Source organism: Neomonachus schauinslandi, chromosome 4 (assembly GCF_002201575.2).
Source record: "Neomonachus schauinslandi chromosome 4, ASM220157v2, whole genome shotgun sequence".
Taxonomy (NCBI): domain Eukaryota; kingdom Metazoa; phylum Chordata; class Mammalia; order Carnivora; family Phocidae; genus Neomonachus; species Neomonachus schauinslandi.
In genome coordinates, this window is record NC_058406.1 from 34,347,211 (window position 1) to 34,364,651 (window position 17,441).

Genomic DNA, 17,441 nt, shown 5'->3' on the forward strand with positions numbered 1-17,441 from the left:
TATCACCCAGTCACCCCATCCCTCCCACCCCACCCCCCACTCCAGCAACCCTCAGTTTGTTTCCTACTATTAAGAATTCCTCATATCAGTGAGATCATATGATACATGTCTTTCTCTGTTTGACTTATTTCACTCAACATAATACCCTCCAGTTCCATCCACGTCGTTGCAAATGGCAAGATCTCATTCCTTTTGATGGCTGCATAATATTCCATTGTATATATATACCACATCTTCTTTATCCATTCATCTGTCGATGGACATCTTGGCTCTTTCCACAGTTTGGCTATTGTGGACATTGCTGCTATAAACATCAGGGTGCACGTACCCCTTCGGATCCCTATCTAGTTTAAGTCTTTTTATCATGAAAGATTATTGGGTTTTGTCAAATGCTTTTTCTGTGTTTTGAAGTGACCATACGTCTTTTTCTCTCTTATTCCATTAAAAAGGTATATTATATTGATTTTCAGATGTTTAACCAACCTTGCAAACCTGGGATAAATCCCATATGCTTATGATGTATAACCTTCACTTCCTGCTTGTGCAGCTTCAAATTGAGCTATATCTTACCAGTAAAAGGCAATATTAGGGTCTTTTCAGGTCTTCCTGGGTATGTATTCAGCCCTGCATATGCATGCGGCCTTTAAATTCCCAGGAATATGTGGAAGTTTTTCACATCCCCATATCCCCCTGCTTTTCCTTTTCAGTCTTTTATTGTTTTCTGGTTTTCTGGTCAGCCTCTTGTTAGCCCCAACTGGTAATGTCACCTCAGCAGCTCTGTTGCACCCCTCCTTTTTTTTTTTTTTTTGACAAACACCCTAGGGATTGGGCTGTTCAGAATGAGCTTTGAGTGGGGTCAAATAAAGACAAGCCCTAAGAATGGAGCTTTTCGGCAAGTTGCCAGACAGGTCACACGGTGATGATTCTTTGGGGATGGGGCTTTGGGGGAGCTCCAGACCCATCTTCCCCTTCCGATTGCTATTAGGCTGTTTTTCACAGCTACCATAGTTGAAAGGCTACTGGTTTTCAAAACCTCCATGGAGCTGGGGGAAGGGGATGGGATTAGGGCAAATTAAAAAGCAATAAAGAGGGCGCCTGGGTGGCTCAGACGGTTAAGCGTCTGCCTTCGGCTCAGGTCATGATCCCAGAGTCCTGGGATCGAGTCCCGCATCGGGCTCCCTGCTCCTTGGGAGACTGCTTCTCCCTCTGCTTCTCTCTCTCTCTCTGTCTCTCATGAATAAATAAATAAAAAGCAACAAAGATCACTGTTCCCAGATTCAGCTGCTATTCTTGAATAAGTGCTCCTTGGATTGTTGCAAGCCTTAGTTAATTTCAGAGTTCCGGAAAAGTTGATTTTGACAATTTTGGTCAGCGTTCTTGTTGCTTTTATGGAGTGGTTTTCTGAAGGTCCTTACTACATCATTCCAGAAGTGCTTACCCTTCTCAGGGCTTTTTACACTTGACATTCTTTCTGCATGGAATCATCTGCTCTTCAAAAGGTTCTTTTTGGGAGGTGCCTGGCTGGCTTAGTCAGTAAAGCCTGTGACTCTTGATGTCGGGATGATGAGTTCAAGCCCCACATTGGGTGTCGAGCCTACTTAAAATAAAAATTAAAACCATACAGGAGTGCCTAGGTGGCTCAGTCAGTTAAGAGTCTGCCTTTGGCTCAGGTCACGATCCCAGCATCCTGGGATGGATCCCCTCATCTGGCTCCCTGCTCAGCGGGGAGTCTGCTTCTCCCTCTCCCTCTGCCCCTCCTCCTGCTCCTGTTCTCTCTCAAATAAATAAATAAAATCTTTTAAAAAAATTAAAGCTATACGAAGTTTCTTTTTTTTCTTTCAGGTCTGTTTACCCCAGATCTGTCACCCTAGAGAAGTCATCTCACACCATCCTATCTCATTTGCCCCTTTGCCCCATGGAGCACATTATTTCTTTCATATAGTTTATTACAATCTATTTATAGTGTCTTCTCCAGTAAAGTTTATGCTTCAGGTAAGCCTTTCATTGTAAAGATTTTCCAGGGCCTAATACCAATTGTTCTTAATTTCTAGTGTTATTAGTCTACAGAGCTAAGTGACTTTATCCAGGTATCAGGGACAAGAGGTGGATTGATCCCAGGTTTAAGGACTTACTGGGTGAGGAGGTGGTGAAAGGTTAAAGTTGAGGGAGATAAAGATGCTCATGTGTAGGCACCCAAAATATGACAGGAGTAGTATTAGAGAAAGTTACAGTGAGTCGGGATCTAAAATCTAGACACAAGTTGGTGAAGAAGCAGAATTTATAGGTAAGTACAGTAAAAGAGTAATGAGTGTTATGGTTTTATAGCATAAGATTCAAAGTCTGTGGTTTTTAGGATAGAGTAAGGATGGTCTGAAATTGGCCAACACCTGTCTCCCATCTAGAGAAGAGGAATGCAGTTGTCCTCCACTTGAGAAGGCTGGCAAGGAGGAAAACTCCTCAGAGAACCAGATTTCTGTTAGAAGGCTATGGAAAAGGAAACATTATGAAGGCAAAGGAAATATTTCCAGAAGAGGTTGAAGATACAGAGGATTTTTCTGATGAATGACAGGACATAGTGAGATTTTAGGAAATGGAGAATGGTGAGAGATCAGTTTTTAAAAGATATTATAATAACCTATGTCAGAATGAGAATGTGGGTGATAGATTTAATTTGGGAAATGATTTTTTTTAAGGTGACTAATAAAAATAGGGACAAAGGCATAGTACAATTAATGCCAATGGTCTCAAAGCAAATGGAGTCGTGGCCAGGCTAAGGTGTTGGAGGGGAGCAGGAGAAAAGATCTCTCCAGGATGACATGGAATCAGAGAGCTCCTATTTGACTTCTGCTAAAGCCAAAGTAGAGACTTGAAGGGCATGGTGTGGGACACGGAGAACTGTCTTGGTCTGACTTCAAGAGCTATAGAGATGCCTCTAGAATACTGCCCCCAAGAGATGCAGATCCATTTACAATTAGTCTACTACTCAAGAACATTAAGAAAACAACATGCTCGGGGCGCCTGGGTGGCTCAGTTGTTAAGCGTCTGCCTTCGGCTCGGGTCGTGATCCCAGGGTCCTGGGATTGAGCCCCGCATCTGCATCGGGCTCCCTGCTCCATGAGAGTACTGCTTCTCCCTCTCCCCCTGCTGTGTTCCCTCTCTCGCTGTGTCTCTCTCTGTCAAATAGATAAATGAAATCTTTAAGAAAAAAAAAAAAGAGAAGAAACAAGATGCTCATGTGATGCAAACTGGCTGACAGGATGGAGCACTAGGTTAGATGGCTAGGGGAGCCAGGCCGTGGTGGGTGGGGGTGGGAAAGAGCAGTCCCATTCTCTTCCAAGCTGCACACTCATCTTTCCACCTACTTGCAATACAAAGAATAGCCACCTATATGTCTCACAGGCAAGTCAAACTCATCCTAAGATTGAACTTTCTAGAAACCTGCCTCTCCTGTGTTCTCTTTTAATTGGTGTCATCCCACCATTCATGTGGTTTCTCAGGTCACTTTTCTCTCATCCCCCTAATCCAGTCTATCTGTCACCTACCAAGTGCCCCTGGAAACCATCTCCTTTTTATGTCCCATGCAATTACCTTTTCCTTTTTTTGTGTGCCAAAGAGCTGGAGATGGAGAGATGATTAAAATCCCTGCACTGGGACCACATCGGGCTCCTTGCTCAGCCAGGAGCCTGCTTCTCCCTCTGCCTGCTTGTGTGCTCTCTCTCTCTCGTTCTGACAAATAAATAAAATCTTTAAAAAAAAAAAAAAATCCCTGCACTGTACTCAAAAGAATTCACAGTCTACTGGGAAAACCCACTGAATAAAAATGTGGTAAGTAGAACAATAATTTGTTCAAATATTTGAGTGCCATTCAAGTATTTATTGAGTGCTTACTAAATGCGGTTTGGAAACACAGGAGTAAGCAACAGTTACAACTCTCATGTTTATTATATTTTAGTGGGGAAGGCACATAATGAGTATGTAAAAACAATGTTAGTATTAAGAGAGTAGAGAAAGGTAAGTGTTGCTACTTTAGAGAGTTTTGTTTATTTTTAAGTAAACTCTACCTCCTATGTGGGGCTTGAACTCACAACCTGGAGATCAAGAGTCACATGCTCTACAGACTGAGCCCGCCAGGCACCTCAAGTGTTGTCATTTTAGAAAGCAGGCTTAGAAAAGGCCTCCCAATGTGTGTATGTATGTAGAGGTGAGGTTTTGAGCGGGAACTTGAAGTGAGAGCAGAAGCCATGCTAAGACTTGGAGAACAGCATTTTCTCTCAAAGCTCAAGGGCCTGAAGCAAGAACAGCAAGGTTAGAGTGCCTGGAGTTGAGGGAGGGAGATAGTAGGAGATAAGTCAAACTGATAAAGCAGAAGAGATAAGCAGAGGTCTGATATTTCTGGGCCCTGGCAAGGAATTTAGACTTTATTCTGAATGTGGTAGAAGCCAGTGGGAGGTTGAAGATACAGAAGGATAATGTTGAGAGACTCCCTTCAAAGGGATGAGGTAGGATTTGGAGCAGACTGTAAAAGGACTTACCCATTAGGCACTTTACTCCTTTCAATACTGCCCTATGATCTGCTTCCCTCCAGCCACCAGCCTCATTGTCTCCTCCCCTTTATTTTTTTTTTTCTTTAAAGATTTTAAGTCATCTCTATACCCAATGTCGGGCTTGAATTTACAACCCCAAGATCAAGAGCTGCATGTTCTACTGACTGGGCCAGCCAGGCGCCCCTATCTTATTATTTTTTTAAAAGTTTATTTAAGTAATCTCTGCACTCCACGTGGGGCTTGAACTCAGGATCCCCAAAATCAAGAGCCACAGTCTCCTTCAACTGAGCCAGCCAGGCACCCTTCTCTCCTTCCCTTTAAAGTCCTACTTCTTGAGAGAATTGCTTACATATACCATATCTTTTTAAAAAAAAAAAACCTCATTCTGGGGGCGCCTGGGTGGCTCAGTTGGTTAAGTGTCTGCCTTCAGCTCAGGTCACGATCTCAGTGTCCTGGGATGGAGGCCCAGCATCCAACTCCCCTCTCAGCAGGGAGTCTGCTTCTCCCTTTCCCTCTGCCCCTCCCCCCTACTCATGCCCTCTAACAGATAAATGAAATCTTTAAAAAAAAATAAATAAATAACTTGGGGCGTCTGGGTGGCTCAGTCCTTGGCGTCTGCCTTTGGTTCAGGTCATGATCCCAGGGTCCTGGGATTGAGCCCCACATCGGGTTCCCTGCTCAGCTGGAAGCCTGCTTCTCCCTCTCCCACTCCCCTTGCTTGTGTTCCCCCTCTCACTGTGTCTCTGTCAAATAAAATCTTTAAAAAAAATAAGAAATAGGGGCGCCTGGGTGGCTCAGTCGTTAAGCGTCTGCTTTGGCTCAGGTCATGATCCCAGGGTCCTGGGATCGAGCCCTGCATCAGACTCCCTGCTCTTCGGGAGGACTGCTTCTCCCTCTCCCATTCCCCCTACTTGTGTTCCCTCTCTCGCTGTGTCTCTCTGTCAAACAAATAAAATCTTTAAAAAAATAAAACTAAAACTTCCTATTCCATTTTAAATTTTGCTCACTCCTCTGCACAGAAACTGCTCTTGCCAATATTACCAAAGATTTTCGAGTTACTAAATCCAAGAATCACTTTTTAGTCCTCATTTCAACTAGCCTTCGCAGTAGCATTAGACCATGACATCATTCTGTGCTGGCTGTCTTCCCGTTACTCAGTTGCTCCTCCGTTCCTCTGCCAGTTTTTCTCTACCTGGCCTTAAATGCTCACATTCCTCAAGTCTTGGACCTAGAACATATTCCTGTATTTCTTTATGTTAGGGGTTGGCACACCACTGTATGCTGATTGGGCCCATGCACCAAGAATGGTTATGTTTTTAAATGTGTGGGAAAAATCAAAAGCATAATATTTCATGAGAGGTGAATCCCAGTACCCTAAGCTTTATTGGAACACTGCCACATATTCCTTAACTATTGTCTAGGGCTGCTTTCACACTACAACAGCAAAGTTGAGTAGTTGTGACAGACTCCATATCCCACAAAGCCTAAAACAGATACTTAGTACACTTTACAAGGAAAATGTGCTTTATGCTCTGTCCCTAGGTTCCGTTCATTCCGGGGACTTTAATTACCGTTTGTATACGGCCTATTCCCAAAGTAACATCTTCTGTCCAAGCTCTTCTATAAGGATGAACAGACATGAACATCCAGCAGCCTGTCATTCCAAATGATCAAATGAGGAATTAGGAATCCTTGACACACCTCCCATTTCCTAACCCCCACGTCCAACCTATCATCAAACCCTTCAAAACAAAACCCAAGTCCACCACTCGTTTCCATCCCTACTGTCTTCCACCCTTTCCCAACGCAGCCGCGCCCAGCTCTAAAGCGAGGCTTTTTCAAAACGTAAAGCAAGCAGGCGACTCCCCCCTCGGGTGTGCCCTAAAGCCCTCAACCTCTAGCACAGCCATTCCCACCGCCCTCCCCGGGATTCGGAGCGCGGACACCCCTCTTGCGGCCGGAGGCTCGGAGAAACATAAGTTACGTCGCGTTCCGACTCCAGGCTCCTTTCCGCGGCGCCCGGAAAACACGTAAAGGGGCGGGACAGCGTTTTACAAACCGGACCGTGAGGCTTTGCGTTTTCTCTTTCGCAGCCAGCGCCGAGGGAGATGGGTGAGTGTCGCTCTGCGTTGGGACCGGGGAGGGGGGATGAGCTCGATCTAGTGCCATCCTGCCTCGCAGCCAAGTCAGGAGTGCCGGCGCCCCGACCCCTGGCACGGAGCAGCCACGAGGAGGGTGGTGCTCGGGTTCTGGCCGCCGAGGCTCCCTCCGGTGGCTGCGGGGGCTGGGTGCTGCGGGCGCCGCCAACATGGCTGCCGCGGGAAAGTGCCTGGGCTGGGCCGCATGTGGAGGATGACACCTTGGTAATGCTGCAAACTGCCGAGTGCGCAGTGGGGAAGCCAACCTTGGAGAGCTGAGCGTGCGGCCCGCCCGTTGCGGGGGTCTGGGGCTCGCGAGGTGCCTGCCCGAGCCCCCGTGGCTAAAGCTTTCGCGCCCTGCTTCCACATGCAGGCATCTCTCGGGACAACTGGCACAAGCGCCGCAAGACCGGGGGCAAGAGAAAGCCCTACCACAAGAAGCGGAAGTATGAGCTGGGACGCCCCGCTGCCAACACTAAGGTGCGTGCGGGGCCCTCGTCTCCAGCGTGGTCTGGCCGCTGCGGGTGGTGGTGTAGGGCTCTGATTCGTCCAGGGGCCTGGGCGGCCTCCTCACCTTTACGCGTTGGTTAAGACTAAAGAGGTTGAATGGAGACAGATGTTACGTATTAGGACTTCAAGGGCGCCTGGAGGGAGTGGGCTCCTCGGATGATAGTCAGAAACCCGGTATTTTTTGTTGTTGTTGCATAGAGACTTAATTTTCAGTGTTTGGAATCAGATTTTTCCTCTTGGAGGTAACTGGAGTGATGAAAAAGTATCCTTAGGGGTGGTTGTGGCCGTCTTGGCCACCTGTGTGCCACTTGCCAATGCTAGGACTTGTCATAGTTACACTGACTGTGTTGCCTCCGACCAGCCTAGGTTCTCTACCTTCTCTTGTCTTGCTCTCCTGGATAACCTAGTTCCTGTCTGTCTTTTCCAGATTGGCCCCCGCCGCATACACACAGTCCGAGTCCGGGGAGGCAATAAGAAGTACCGTGCCTTGAGGCTAGACGTGGGGAACTTCTCCTGGGGCTCTGAGTGTGAGTGAGGCCCTCCAGGAGTGGGTGGGAACTCCACACCTAAAATTTTCTAAGCTTCAGTAAGTGCTTTTAACAGGAAGTCCATGGCCTCCATCAAGATACTGAAGTTTCTCTTTGAAAGCTGTTAAGGTTGTGGTAGCTGGAGAATTCTCTCCATTCTGTTTTGTCTCAACTCCTATAGCTTCAGGGATTGGGACTGAATCTAGACACTGTGTGGTTGCCAGTTAATCTCTGGAAAGGTGGCTTTGTGGAAGATGAGCTGACACCCCATAGCTGGGTAACAGACTAGAGTTCCCTTGCTGTTTCTTAGGCACTTTGGGGGGAAGATGTGGTGGTGGGGGACAACAAGGCCATTTGGCTTCTGGTCTGTAAGACTTGATTCTGAAATTCTCCCGTGAGCAGGTTGTACGCGAAAAACAAGGATTATTGATGTTGTCTACAACGCATCCAACAACGAACTGGTCCGCACCAAGACCCTGGTGAAGAACTGTATTGTGCTCATTGACAGCACACCGTACCGACAGTGGTACGAGTCCCACTATGCACTGCCCCTGGGCCGCAAGAAGGGGGCCAAGCTGGTGCGTGTTTTGGGGGAGCCAACTTCCCTGTGGGGGTGAGGGGAGACCAGCCTCATTCCAGCCTTCTTGTGATGAAAACTGTGTCCAGTTCTGCTACTGAAGGGAAGGAGATGAAAGCCTTTAGTGCTGAGGAAGGCGGCAGGGATTGGGATGTACAGGGCCCAAGCCTGTGGGGACATTCCTTCCCTGAGCCAGGGCCTGGGGAGCCCCAGCTAACCCATCTATCTCCTTTATTCAGACGCCCGAGGAGGAAGAGATTTTAAACAAAAAACGATCAAAGAAAATTCAGAAGAAATATGATGAAAGGAAAAAGAATGCCAAAATCAGCAGTCTTCTGGAGGAGCAATTCCAGCAGGGCAAGCTTCTTGGTAAGATGGCTGTTGCATTGGGGGGTTGGGTCACAAGATACAGTGTGCCCTCTGCATTTTATTCTTGCCCCTTGTTCTTTTAACTGCCTGCCAGCTGTGTGGTAGAGGCTTCACTAGGAGAGTCGATGACCGCATACAAGCACAACTCAGAACATGTGGTCATCCCATTAGCCTGAAGCTGAAATGGGAAATAGTGGGCAGGAGTCCATAGGCCTCAGCTTGGCCTCTATCTCTAACTTCCAGAAGTATTTTGAGAAGTCTCTGTGTGGGCTGAGGGGGCTGTCTCGGTGATGAAAACTTTGTCCAGTTCTGCTACTGACTTAGAGTGACGATAAAGTGTATCTGAGGAGACACTGGGCTTCAAGCCTGCCCCCAGGGTACCTGAACCAACATGGAGTCCTTAAGGAGACACCTAGGTTTGGGTAGGGCCCCACTCTTATTTTGCTAATGAATGCATACTATCTTGCAGCGTGCATCGCTTCAAGACCAGGCCAGTGTGGCCGAGCAGATGGCTACGTGCTAGAGGGCAAGGAGCTAGAGTTCTATCTGAGGAAAATCAAAGCCCGGAAAGGCAAATAAATCTTCCTCCTATCTTCAGTCATGTAATAAAGGTGTTTATTGTGCTGTCCTGCGTTCACGTGTGAATATCCAGTTGCTCGGCACGCTCTCGCTGAAGGCCAGTCCTAGATGTCGGCTGTGCCTTTCTTTATATAGCTGAGGGAACATTTCTCACCCCAAAGGCTAGTGTTCAGTGGGAACCAGGGACATGGCATGCAGGGCAAGCATAGACTGTATGAGGGAGTTATCCCAGCACTGGGCCCCCAATATTACTGGGGTATTGATTGGAACCTGAAGCCATGCTGCCTCTGTGAACTTGGCTCTTTTGAGAGATCCTGTACCCTTTTCCTGTGTGAACTTTGGTTTTAAGGTTTTAGCTTGAAGTTTTCAGCCTGGGTTCATGGATCGCCTAGAAACCCTGAAATTGGGTTCCAAATTTTTTTGGTATAGTTGATAGCAAGTTGTACACATTGACGTATCCTGTCAGCTTTTGGATGTCTTTTTGAAGTTAATTTTCTCTTCAACCCTAATCCCTTCCCCCCTCACTACTCAAGTGTGCGAGATAACCAGCGATTTCTGCATTGCTAAATCTGCAAGGGTCAGGTCTTTGTCTTCAGCTTGGCTACATTGTCTGCTCTTGGTATGAAATGTAGTTTGTGCTGCATTTTTTTAACTTTAACCCAAACCTGCTTAACATCTGCACTTGGATATCATAATTGGACTCTCAAAGGTGAACAGGTGAAAAACTGATAACATTCCTCAGCTTTCCCTTTTCAAATAGTTTCTCAGCTATTTGATTATAGCAAATTGTTGCCTTTATACAGCTGCTTAAATCAAAATCTTGGGTCATTTTGCCCTTACACTCTAGCATCTAAAGTCCCCAGATCTTGTTGGTTCAACCTTTAACACCGCCTCTACCTCCCGACCACTCTTTTGCACATAGCGCTGAAGGCTTCTCTTGTCCCCAACAGTCCTAGCAATAGTGATCAATGGGGGGCGCCTGGGTGGCTCAGATGGTTAAGCGTCTGCCTTCGGCTCAGGTCATGACCCCAGGGTCCTGGGATCGAGTCCTGCATTGGGCTCTCTGCTCCTTGGGAGCCTGCTTCTCCCTCTGCCTCTCTCTCTCTCTCTCTGTCTCTCATGAATAAATAAATAAAATCTTTAAAAAAAAAAAAAAATAGTGATCAATGGGGTTTTGACAAGACGGCTTCCCATCTCAGAAGCCTTACCAAACACCCAAACAGTATGGAACTCAACGTGACCTGGTCCCTTTTTCTACAGTGCTAATCATCCTGGCCTTACTGAGCACATGTTCGCTTGCTAGTTCATTTGTTGGAAACGATTTCTTTTTTTTTTTTTTTAAAGATTTTATTTATTTATTTGAGAGAGAGAGCACATGAGAGGGGGGAGGGTCAGAGGGAGAAGCAGACTCCCTGCCGAGCAGGGAGCCCGATGTGGGACTCCATCTAGGGACTCCAGGATCATGACCTGAGCCGAAGGCAGTCGCTTAACCAACTGAGCCACCCAGGCGCCCGGAAACATTTTCCTTCACATACCCACATGGCTTACTCTTCAGGTCTTAGATCTTAGTGAGTTCCTCCCTGATAATTTTAAATTATAGTCCCTTCTGTGCTGTCAATCTTTTGCCCCAGCTTTTTCTCCTTATCCCTTAGTTGGGCATAAGTTTTGCTCATTTTCCTTTTTGTCCAGTTAGAATAGAACTCCAGGGGAACAGGTATGTTTCCTGCTCTGTTTCCAGTACCTGGAAGTGCATGGCAACATACCAAGCACTCAAATGTGCGAAATTAATTTAAAAAAGAAAAAAAATTTAAGATTTTATCCAAGTTAAAGTTGGAAAGTACAAGCAAGAGCCAAAGAAAAGAAGATCCAATTGGTTCATTAGCTTAGCTAAATGGCAGAGTTGTGTGAATAAACAATAGGGAAAGATGAACTAGGAGATGACCCCCCCTTTTGAGTACAAAAACTTCAGGACATACAAAAAGCAACCCAGCCTTCTAAAACCTTACCATTGGCTCTGGGAGGCCTGTACCGTACTTTTCCTTCCATCCAGTGGTTCTCTTACTGCAGCACCATAATTTTAGGTGTTTACAGTATGGGTCAGGAGTAGCAAAGCCACACTAGACACTTCGCCTTTATTTCCTTTTTTTTTTTTTTTTTTTAAAGATTTTATTTATTTTTTTGACAGAGACATAGCGAGAGCAGGAACACAAGCAGGGGGAGTGGGAGAGGGAGAAGCAGGCTTCCCGCAGAGCAGGGAGCCCGATGTGGGACTCGATCCCAGGACCCTGGGATCATGACCTGAGCCGAAGGCAGACGCCCAACGACTGAGCCACCCAGGCGCCCTTGCCTTTATTTCCTTATTTGAGCTCTACAAGATTCTATCTCCCTTTCACTTCTTCCTCTAATCTGTGACTAGAACCAGTGTGTACCAGTGTGTTTATAGAGTCTTGGATTCATACACTGTTCATTCCCGAAGCCTTCAGCGGACCATTCTTGCCCTGAAGCAAGGCTAACTCCCGTTAAGGCTATGAAAAACCTCAAACACCTACATGAATGGCTATCTTGGGGTGCTTTTGTCTCTAAAGACTTTGAGATCTAGGCTTAGGTATCCTGTAACCCATGGTTGCCCAGCAGGAAAGTAGCAAAGCCAGCCTCAGATGTCAGAGGTGGCACTCAACCTCGACTACGCCCTTGTTTCTTCCCTCTGAGTCCTGTCATCCGTCCCATCCTTTGATCTTAAGATTCCGTCTTCGCAGTCACCAATTTCCTTAGTGGAGGCTGAACTTGGAGAGTGGAGCTCAGTTCAGTCAGCACGATCTATGCTCCATGAAGCTGGTTCCCCCCCCCAACACTGCAGGCCCACCATAGAGCTGAACTCGCAGCTTTCACCCCATAAATCGTGCTTTCTCCTGTTCAGCTGGTGGGAGCAGAGAAGGGTGAGGCACTCCAGAGTCCAAACATCCACCCAAGGTCTAGGCTGGGTGGTGTACAACTGCCTTCACATCTGAGTTCGATCAGCCTCCAGGACAGATTCCCAAGCTTTTACTGTATTCTCTTTATCCCACTTCACAGCATGCCAATTTAAACAACTGTAATTGCACAAGTAATAAATGATTATACTCTCATTGTAAATAAAAAGTTGAATATTACAGGTAAAGCAAAAGTTCCCCAGCACACACTCTGATCCCTTTTCAGAGTAAGATTATCAGGATAAGGTATATCCTCAAGGTATATCTTTTTATAAAGGACTCAAATTGTGATGCCTGGACCAGCAGCAGCACCATCACCTGGGAACTTCCTAAAAATGCAAATTCCTGAGTACCATCCCAGATCTAATGAATCAGAAGCGCTGGGAGTGACACTCGCAATTATTCTGAACAGGTCCTTTAGTGCCGCTGATGCTCCCGCAGGTTTGAGAACGTGCCCAGCAACCTATTGCTCAGGAAATTAACAATGTATCTGGGTTCTTGTCCTCTAGGCCCCGCCCATGTATCCCAGCCTCACTTTCCCCAAGCAAGCCATCCTACCTTCTCCCGCCAAAATGGGCACATTCCCAGCCCGGACGCTGGCCCCGCCATCTTCCCCGTTCAAGGTCTGTCCCTAAATTTTCCGGCTCAGGACACAGCAAGTGCTCTAATAGCGCCGGAGGTCAGCAGGGGGTTGGGAAAGTGAGCCGAGGCGGGCAGGACGGCCTGGGCCCGGCAGTCTCTGATCAGGGCTCCCGGGCCTCGTCCTCTGACCCCACTGACGCCTCCTCGATGCGGTCCGCGGCCTCGGGGTCGCCGCTGTCCTCCGCTCGGAAGCGCAGCACATGCGGGGTCCGGGGGGCTCCTCGGGCGCGACCGAAGGTCCTGAGGCTGATGGCCGGGGAGGGTGCTCCCGCGGCCAGGAAGCGGCCGAGCAGCGGGGTCTGCGCGGCGGGCAGCGGCCGAGCGGGCCCTGGGGACGCCTCCACCTGCACGCTCTGCTCGGGGTCGTCGCTCACGCTGCGGGCGGGAGGGTGGGCTGAGCGAGCCTGGCGCGGGGCCACCCCAGGGCTGGCTTTCCCGAGAGGGCGGGGAGCAGAGGCGACCGAGTCATTGGCGCCCCCAGAGGGGTGGTGAGGACCTGGGGTCAAGCCCTGCCTCCACCAGCGCAGGCCGCTCACCGAAGGTTGAAGGTGGAGCCCAGGAAGGAAGGCCTCAGAGCGTCGGCGGCCGTGGCCACCGTGTAGGGCGGCTGCGCGGAGTCTTCATCCCAGTACAGGTCCTTCTCGGCGGGAGGCAGGTTCTGGTACATGTCGTCCACGGATAACAGAGACACCTGGGGCAGGCAGCAAGCCACAGGATCCTCCTGTCCTCTCCACAGCCAGGCCCAGCGCTGGCAAGGAGGAAAGCACAAGGCGCTGCCCCCAGACTCCTGCCCACCTGCAAGTTGCGGTCTATGAGCTGGTTGGTCTCAAAGTCGTCATCATCCTCACCAAAGGGGTTGATAATCTGTTCGGCCACCTACAGGTTGTAAGAGTGTTTTCTGGGCTCAGAGCCCCATTCTCTGTCCCCAAAGGTGAGGTGGGCCCTGGGCCCACATCTCTACCGAGCAAGCTGGTATGACCGGCCTATGTGCCCACCTTGAGCCAGCCAGCATAGAAGAAGAACTGCAGCAGAGTAGTGAGAGGCACATACATGTCCAGGTCCCCCAGGGTAGACGCCGCCTCCTGGCCCGGCTCTAAAGGCTCCCGAGGTCTGGCCCGCCCTGCCTCGGGCTCCACGAACTGGCGGCCAACCAGGGAGAGGGCAAAGAAGGAATATACCGCTATGGTCACCACCTGGAGAAGGAAGCCTGGCTGAGTAAGACAGGGAGAAATGCCCTCCCTGACCCCGAGGGCCAGTGAGGGAATCTGACAAGGAAGTAAGACGTGTGGCAGCATCAGAGGGGATGGGGGCATCTCAGGGGGGTCCGGGGATGCTTTGAGGATGAGCCCTTGGTTGTTCAGTGTCTCTCTAGACTGTACTGCCCCAGGGCAGGTACCATCTCTAATTCTCCGTGTCACATGCAGCACAGGACATGCAGTAGGCAGGGAGAGGGGAGAGGCAGTTACTTGGGTGTAGACGAGAGGGATGCTGATCCAGTCATAGTGGAATAGCATGCTGCACTTGGCCCGGTACTTGTTCAGCTCCTGGGGGAAAAGCAGGAAGAGGATGTCAGTGGAGGAGAGGAGGGAAGAATGGGGAAAGAACAGGGGAGCCCAACACAAACTCGGCCTAGAGGCCCGTCCCGCTGTCTGGGGTGTTAACGTGAGGGGGTGGCGTGACGGGAAGCAGCCTAGCAAAGTAGCTTCAAGCACAGACTGTGGAACCAGCCTGAGTCCCAGCTCCCCTGGCTAGCTGTGTGACTTGGGCAAGTTTCTTTTCCACTCTGTGCCTCAGGTTTTTGCCTGTGAAAGAGGGATGGTAATGATGTCCCAAGGGCTGTTGTGCGGGCCAAATGAGTTAATGTATGGACAGTGCTTCCAGCTGTGTGCTGTACACAGTTGTTGGCACCATCTAAGTGCTAAGTACTAAAATTATTATTCCAGTTTGCAGAGCCAGGGAGGTCAGACAGGCCTGGTCTGGAGCCGACTCACTTCCAGGAGCAGACAGAGAGCAATGTCATCACGGATCCGCCCATCCCTCCGGGCCTGGGCTGCCAGGTTGGTAAACCAGACGCAGGGGATCCAGTACTTGTTGAAATCGGATTTCAGGCTCTCAAACTTTTTCCTCTCTTCCTGGGACATGAAACCTGAGGAGATACAGTGAGTGGGGGCGCAGACACCTCCCCTGCCGCTAGGACGTGCCCCCCGGGGGTCAGACCTCCCCTCCCAGGAGGCCCACGCTGGGGTCCTGGCCCCGGGGGCCACCCCCGGGCTCCCCAGCGTGGCGCCTGCATTGGCCTGGCCGAGCCCAGGGGCGCCTGTCCGCACCTGCGTCCACCACGTGCTCCATGGTGGGGAAGCGCTTGAGCACACGGGTGCTGACCGAGCGCAGCACCAGCACGGACGCCAGGTTGGCATAGCGGATGAGGGTGCGGCGCAGCAGGCGGCCACGCTGGTCTACGCCGTGCACGCTGGCCGAGATGACGCACATCAGCTGGTCTGGCAGCGGGATGCTTGTATACTGGGCCCACCAGCGGTTCACCACCAGGGTCACGTAGAAACCTGATGGGCCACCATGGAAGCGGAGACGGGAAGGGAAGATGGGGGGCCTGGGAGTCAGCATGCCCTGCCCGCCAGTCGGAGCACCCGGTCCAGGCCAGGCTGAACCAAAGCAGGGAGAAGGACACCTTTGGCTTCCGTGCCCTGCCTTGCTGTCAGGGGGAACGCCTCTTCCTAAAGCCTCTGCCTTGCTAAGCCAGGCTTGGAGGATGGAGGAGTGCAAACCTCCTCCTGCAGAGAAGTGGTCAAGTAATGGCTAATTCTGAGCCCTGCTTCCCAGGAAGGTGGAAAGGGGGTGTCACCTCTCTCCAGCTCCTCTCCAGGACACAGAGTGGGATTTTGAAGCCAGCAGGTGTCTTGTCCCTTGGTGGAGTGAGGGTCCAACAAGTGACAGGCAGGGTCTAGCCGTCTGGAAATCCTGGACCCCGGACACAAGTCCCATGCCTGCTGAGCCTGCTCTGGTTGACCTGTAGGCTGTGCTGCTGGGGTAACTTTGACCCTCGGAGCTATCACCTCAACCCAAAGGTCAGGGAAGATGGTCAGAAGGATACCAGGGAGAATTAGAGGGAGCCTTACCCAGTACAAAGGATAAGGGGATGAGATCTGCAGAACGATTACAGTATCGGGCCACCTGAGCATACACATGCCTCTGCTCCTGGGTCAGCAGGAGCCTGGGGAAGGTCAGTTGTAAGCCTGGGTTAGAGGGAAGCGGGCAGCCGAGCCCCCCGCCCCAGGCCAGCCCTGAGACCTCACCCTCACCGGTAGATGATGCTGAGCAGAGCATACAGGGCAACGAAGAGGAGGAATTCTTTGTAGAGGAGCTTGTAGATGCTTCCCCTCCAGCGGAGAAGCAAGCTGGAGAAGCCTCCAAAGCGAGCCTCTGCCACTTTGAGGGTGTATGAAACCGTCATGGTGCTGGGGTCCTGGGCGGGAGGTCACATGAGCTGCCCCCAGAGCTGTCCCTCTTTCCCAGCAAATCTTCTCCGTAGCTTGCCTTCTCACCAAGCCTAGTTCCCAAGCACCCTCCCTTCAACTCTGGTCACGCATACCCAGCCTTCACCCTGTGTCTGTAGACAAGGGGAAGAAGCTTCAGAGCAGACAAAGCACCCCCCCACCCCCTCCAGAACTCAGTGGTACATGGGTCAAGCCAGGATGGGATGGGCCTAGGGGAGCTGAGATCCATCAGCTCTCATGCAAGAGCCTTCCCCGAGATCCTCTTCCACTCGCAGGGCCAGAAGGAACCAGATCACAACTTCTGAGGACAGAAGATCCAACTCTAGCCCAAACCCACAACTATGCTACCCGCTGGGGTCTTGCTGACAGCTTCTCTCCCAAGGCCCGCGGTACTGCCACCTCCCAGTGACGCCGGCCTACCTGTTCTGGGCAGTGGCCTGTGCTGAGGAAGCAGAACTGGGCTAGCCCACACACTGCATGCACTTAAATATCTGCTGGGCCCATAAAGCTGAGCTGGCCCGCGGTTATCATTGATGGATTGAGGCTGTCACCCAGCTTCCCCTGGTCCTGGGAACTAGATGTGTCTCCCTACCCCTGCAGGGCTGGGCTGGTCTTTGGCTGGCAGAAGTGCCATCTACACTGACCCTACAACTCACACAGATGACATCATGTCCTTGAAACCAGGTTGACCGGGATTAGTGTCCCACGCTCCAGGTGAGAAGACAGACGCATGATGATAAATTGTTATAATCCTAATGGCTACTGATCACAGAGCACTGACTGAGGACACCGTGCCAAAGGCACTGCTATGGAATCCTCATCTCGACCCCATGGGGCAGGAAACATCCTCATTTACAGATGAGGCTCCAAGAGGTAAATGACCTTGTTCAAGGTCATCGGAGGCAGGATTCAAAGCCTGAGTTGATGGACTTGGTGGAGCTTGTAAATAAAACAGCCAGTTATTTTACCAGCAAAATGGGCTTATTCAAAAACAGAGGAATTGCAATTCAGAATCTGCGGATATGCAAGCTACAGCAAACCCTAGGCAAGTCCAGAGAACAAAGGAGGGGAATG

General features: G+C 50.1%; 2 protein-coding genes and 4 non-coding genes across 6 annotated transcripts; 5 read left to right on the forward strand and 1 right to left on the reverse strand.

Moving 5' to 3' along the window:
- Window positions 1–6,585: 6,585 nt before the first annotated feature.
- Window positions 6,586–9,289, forward strand: RPS8 (ribosomal protein S8). Its single transcript, XM_021683833.2, has 6 exons — window positions 6,586–6,656; window positions 7,056–7,162; window positions 7,620–7,719; window positions 8,122–8,297; window positions 8,536–8,665; window positions 9,135–9,289. The coding sequence occupies exons 1-6, from the start codon at window positions 6,653–6,655 to the stop codon at window positions 9,242–9,244; spliced, it is 627 nt and encodes a 208-aa protein (XP_021539508.1). The 5' UTR covers window positions 6,586–6,652; the 3' UTR covers window positions 9,245–9,289.
- Window positions 6,889–6,968, forward strand: LOC123324748. Its single transcript, XR_006540014.1, has one exon. It is a non-coding gene; the product is annotated as a small nucleolar RNA SNORD55/SNORD39 (small nucleolar RNA).
- On the forward strand, window positions 7,437–7,540 carry LOC123324756. The gene has a single exon (XR_006540022.1). It is a non-coding gene; the product is annotated as a small nucleolar RNA SNORD46 (small nucleolar RNA).
- LOC123324755 lies at window positions 8,362–8,431 on the forward strand. Its single transcript, XR_006540021.1, has one exon. It is a non-coding gene; the product is annotated as a small nucleolar RNA SNORD38 (small nucleolar RNA).
- LOC123324754 lies at window positions 8,948–9,016 on the forward strand. The gene has a single exon (XR_006540020.1). It is a non-coding gene; the product is annotated as a small nucleolar RNA SNORD38 (small nucleolar RNA).
- Window positions 9,290–12,956: 3,667 nt separating the features above from the next.
- Window positions 12,957–16,324, reverse strand: BEST4 (bestrophin 4). Its single transcript, XM_021683834.1, has 9 exons — window positions 16,173–16,324; window positions 15,990–16,084; window positions 15,183–15,416; window positions 14,847–15,001; window positions 14,322–14,399; window positions 13,851–14,048; window positions 13,651–13,731; window positions 13,392–13,546; window positions 12,957–13,230 (listed from the first exon to the last, which is right to left on the reverse strand). The coding sequence occupies exons 1-9, from the start codon at window positions 16,322–16,324 to the stop codon at window positions 12,957–12,959; spliced, it is 1,422 nt and encodes a 473-aa protein (XP_021539509.1).
- Window positions 16,325–17,441: the final 1,117 nt, after the last annotated feature.

Bases quoted from the DNA above. Each gene is read 5' to 3' on its own strand.
- RPS8 (XM_021683833.2), top strand. The intron at 8,298-8,535 runs GTGCGTGTTTTG...TCCTTTATTCAG, and splicing joins GCAAGAAGGGGGCCAAGCTG to ACGCCCGAGGAGGAAGAGAT. The intron at 8,666-9,134 runs GTAAGATGGCTG...ACTATCTTGCAG, and splicing joins CCAGCAGGGCAAGCTTCTTG to CGTGCATCGCTTCAAGACCA.
- BEST4 (XM_021683834.1), bottom strand. From the start codon at position 16,324: ATGACGGTTTCATACACCCTCAAAGTGGCAGAGGCTCGCTTTGGAGGC. The intron at 15,417-15,989 runs GTAAGGCTCCCT...GTGGCCCATCAG, and splicing joins CCCCTTATCCTTTGTACTGG to GTTTCTACGTGACCCTGGTG. The intron at 13,231-13,391 runs GTGAGCGGCCTG...TCCCGCCCGCAG, and splicing joins GGCTCCACCTTCAACCTTCG to CGTGAGCGACGACCCCGAGC.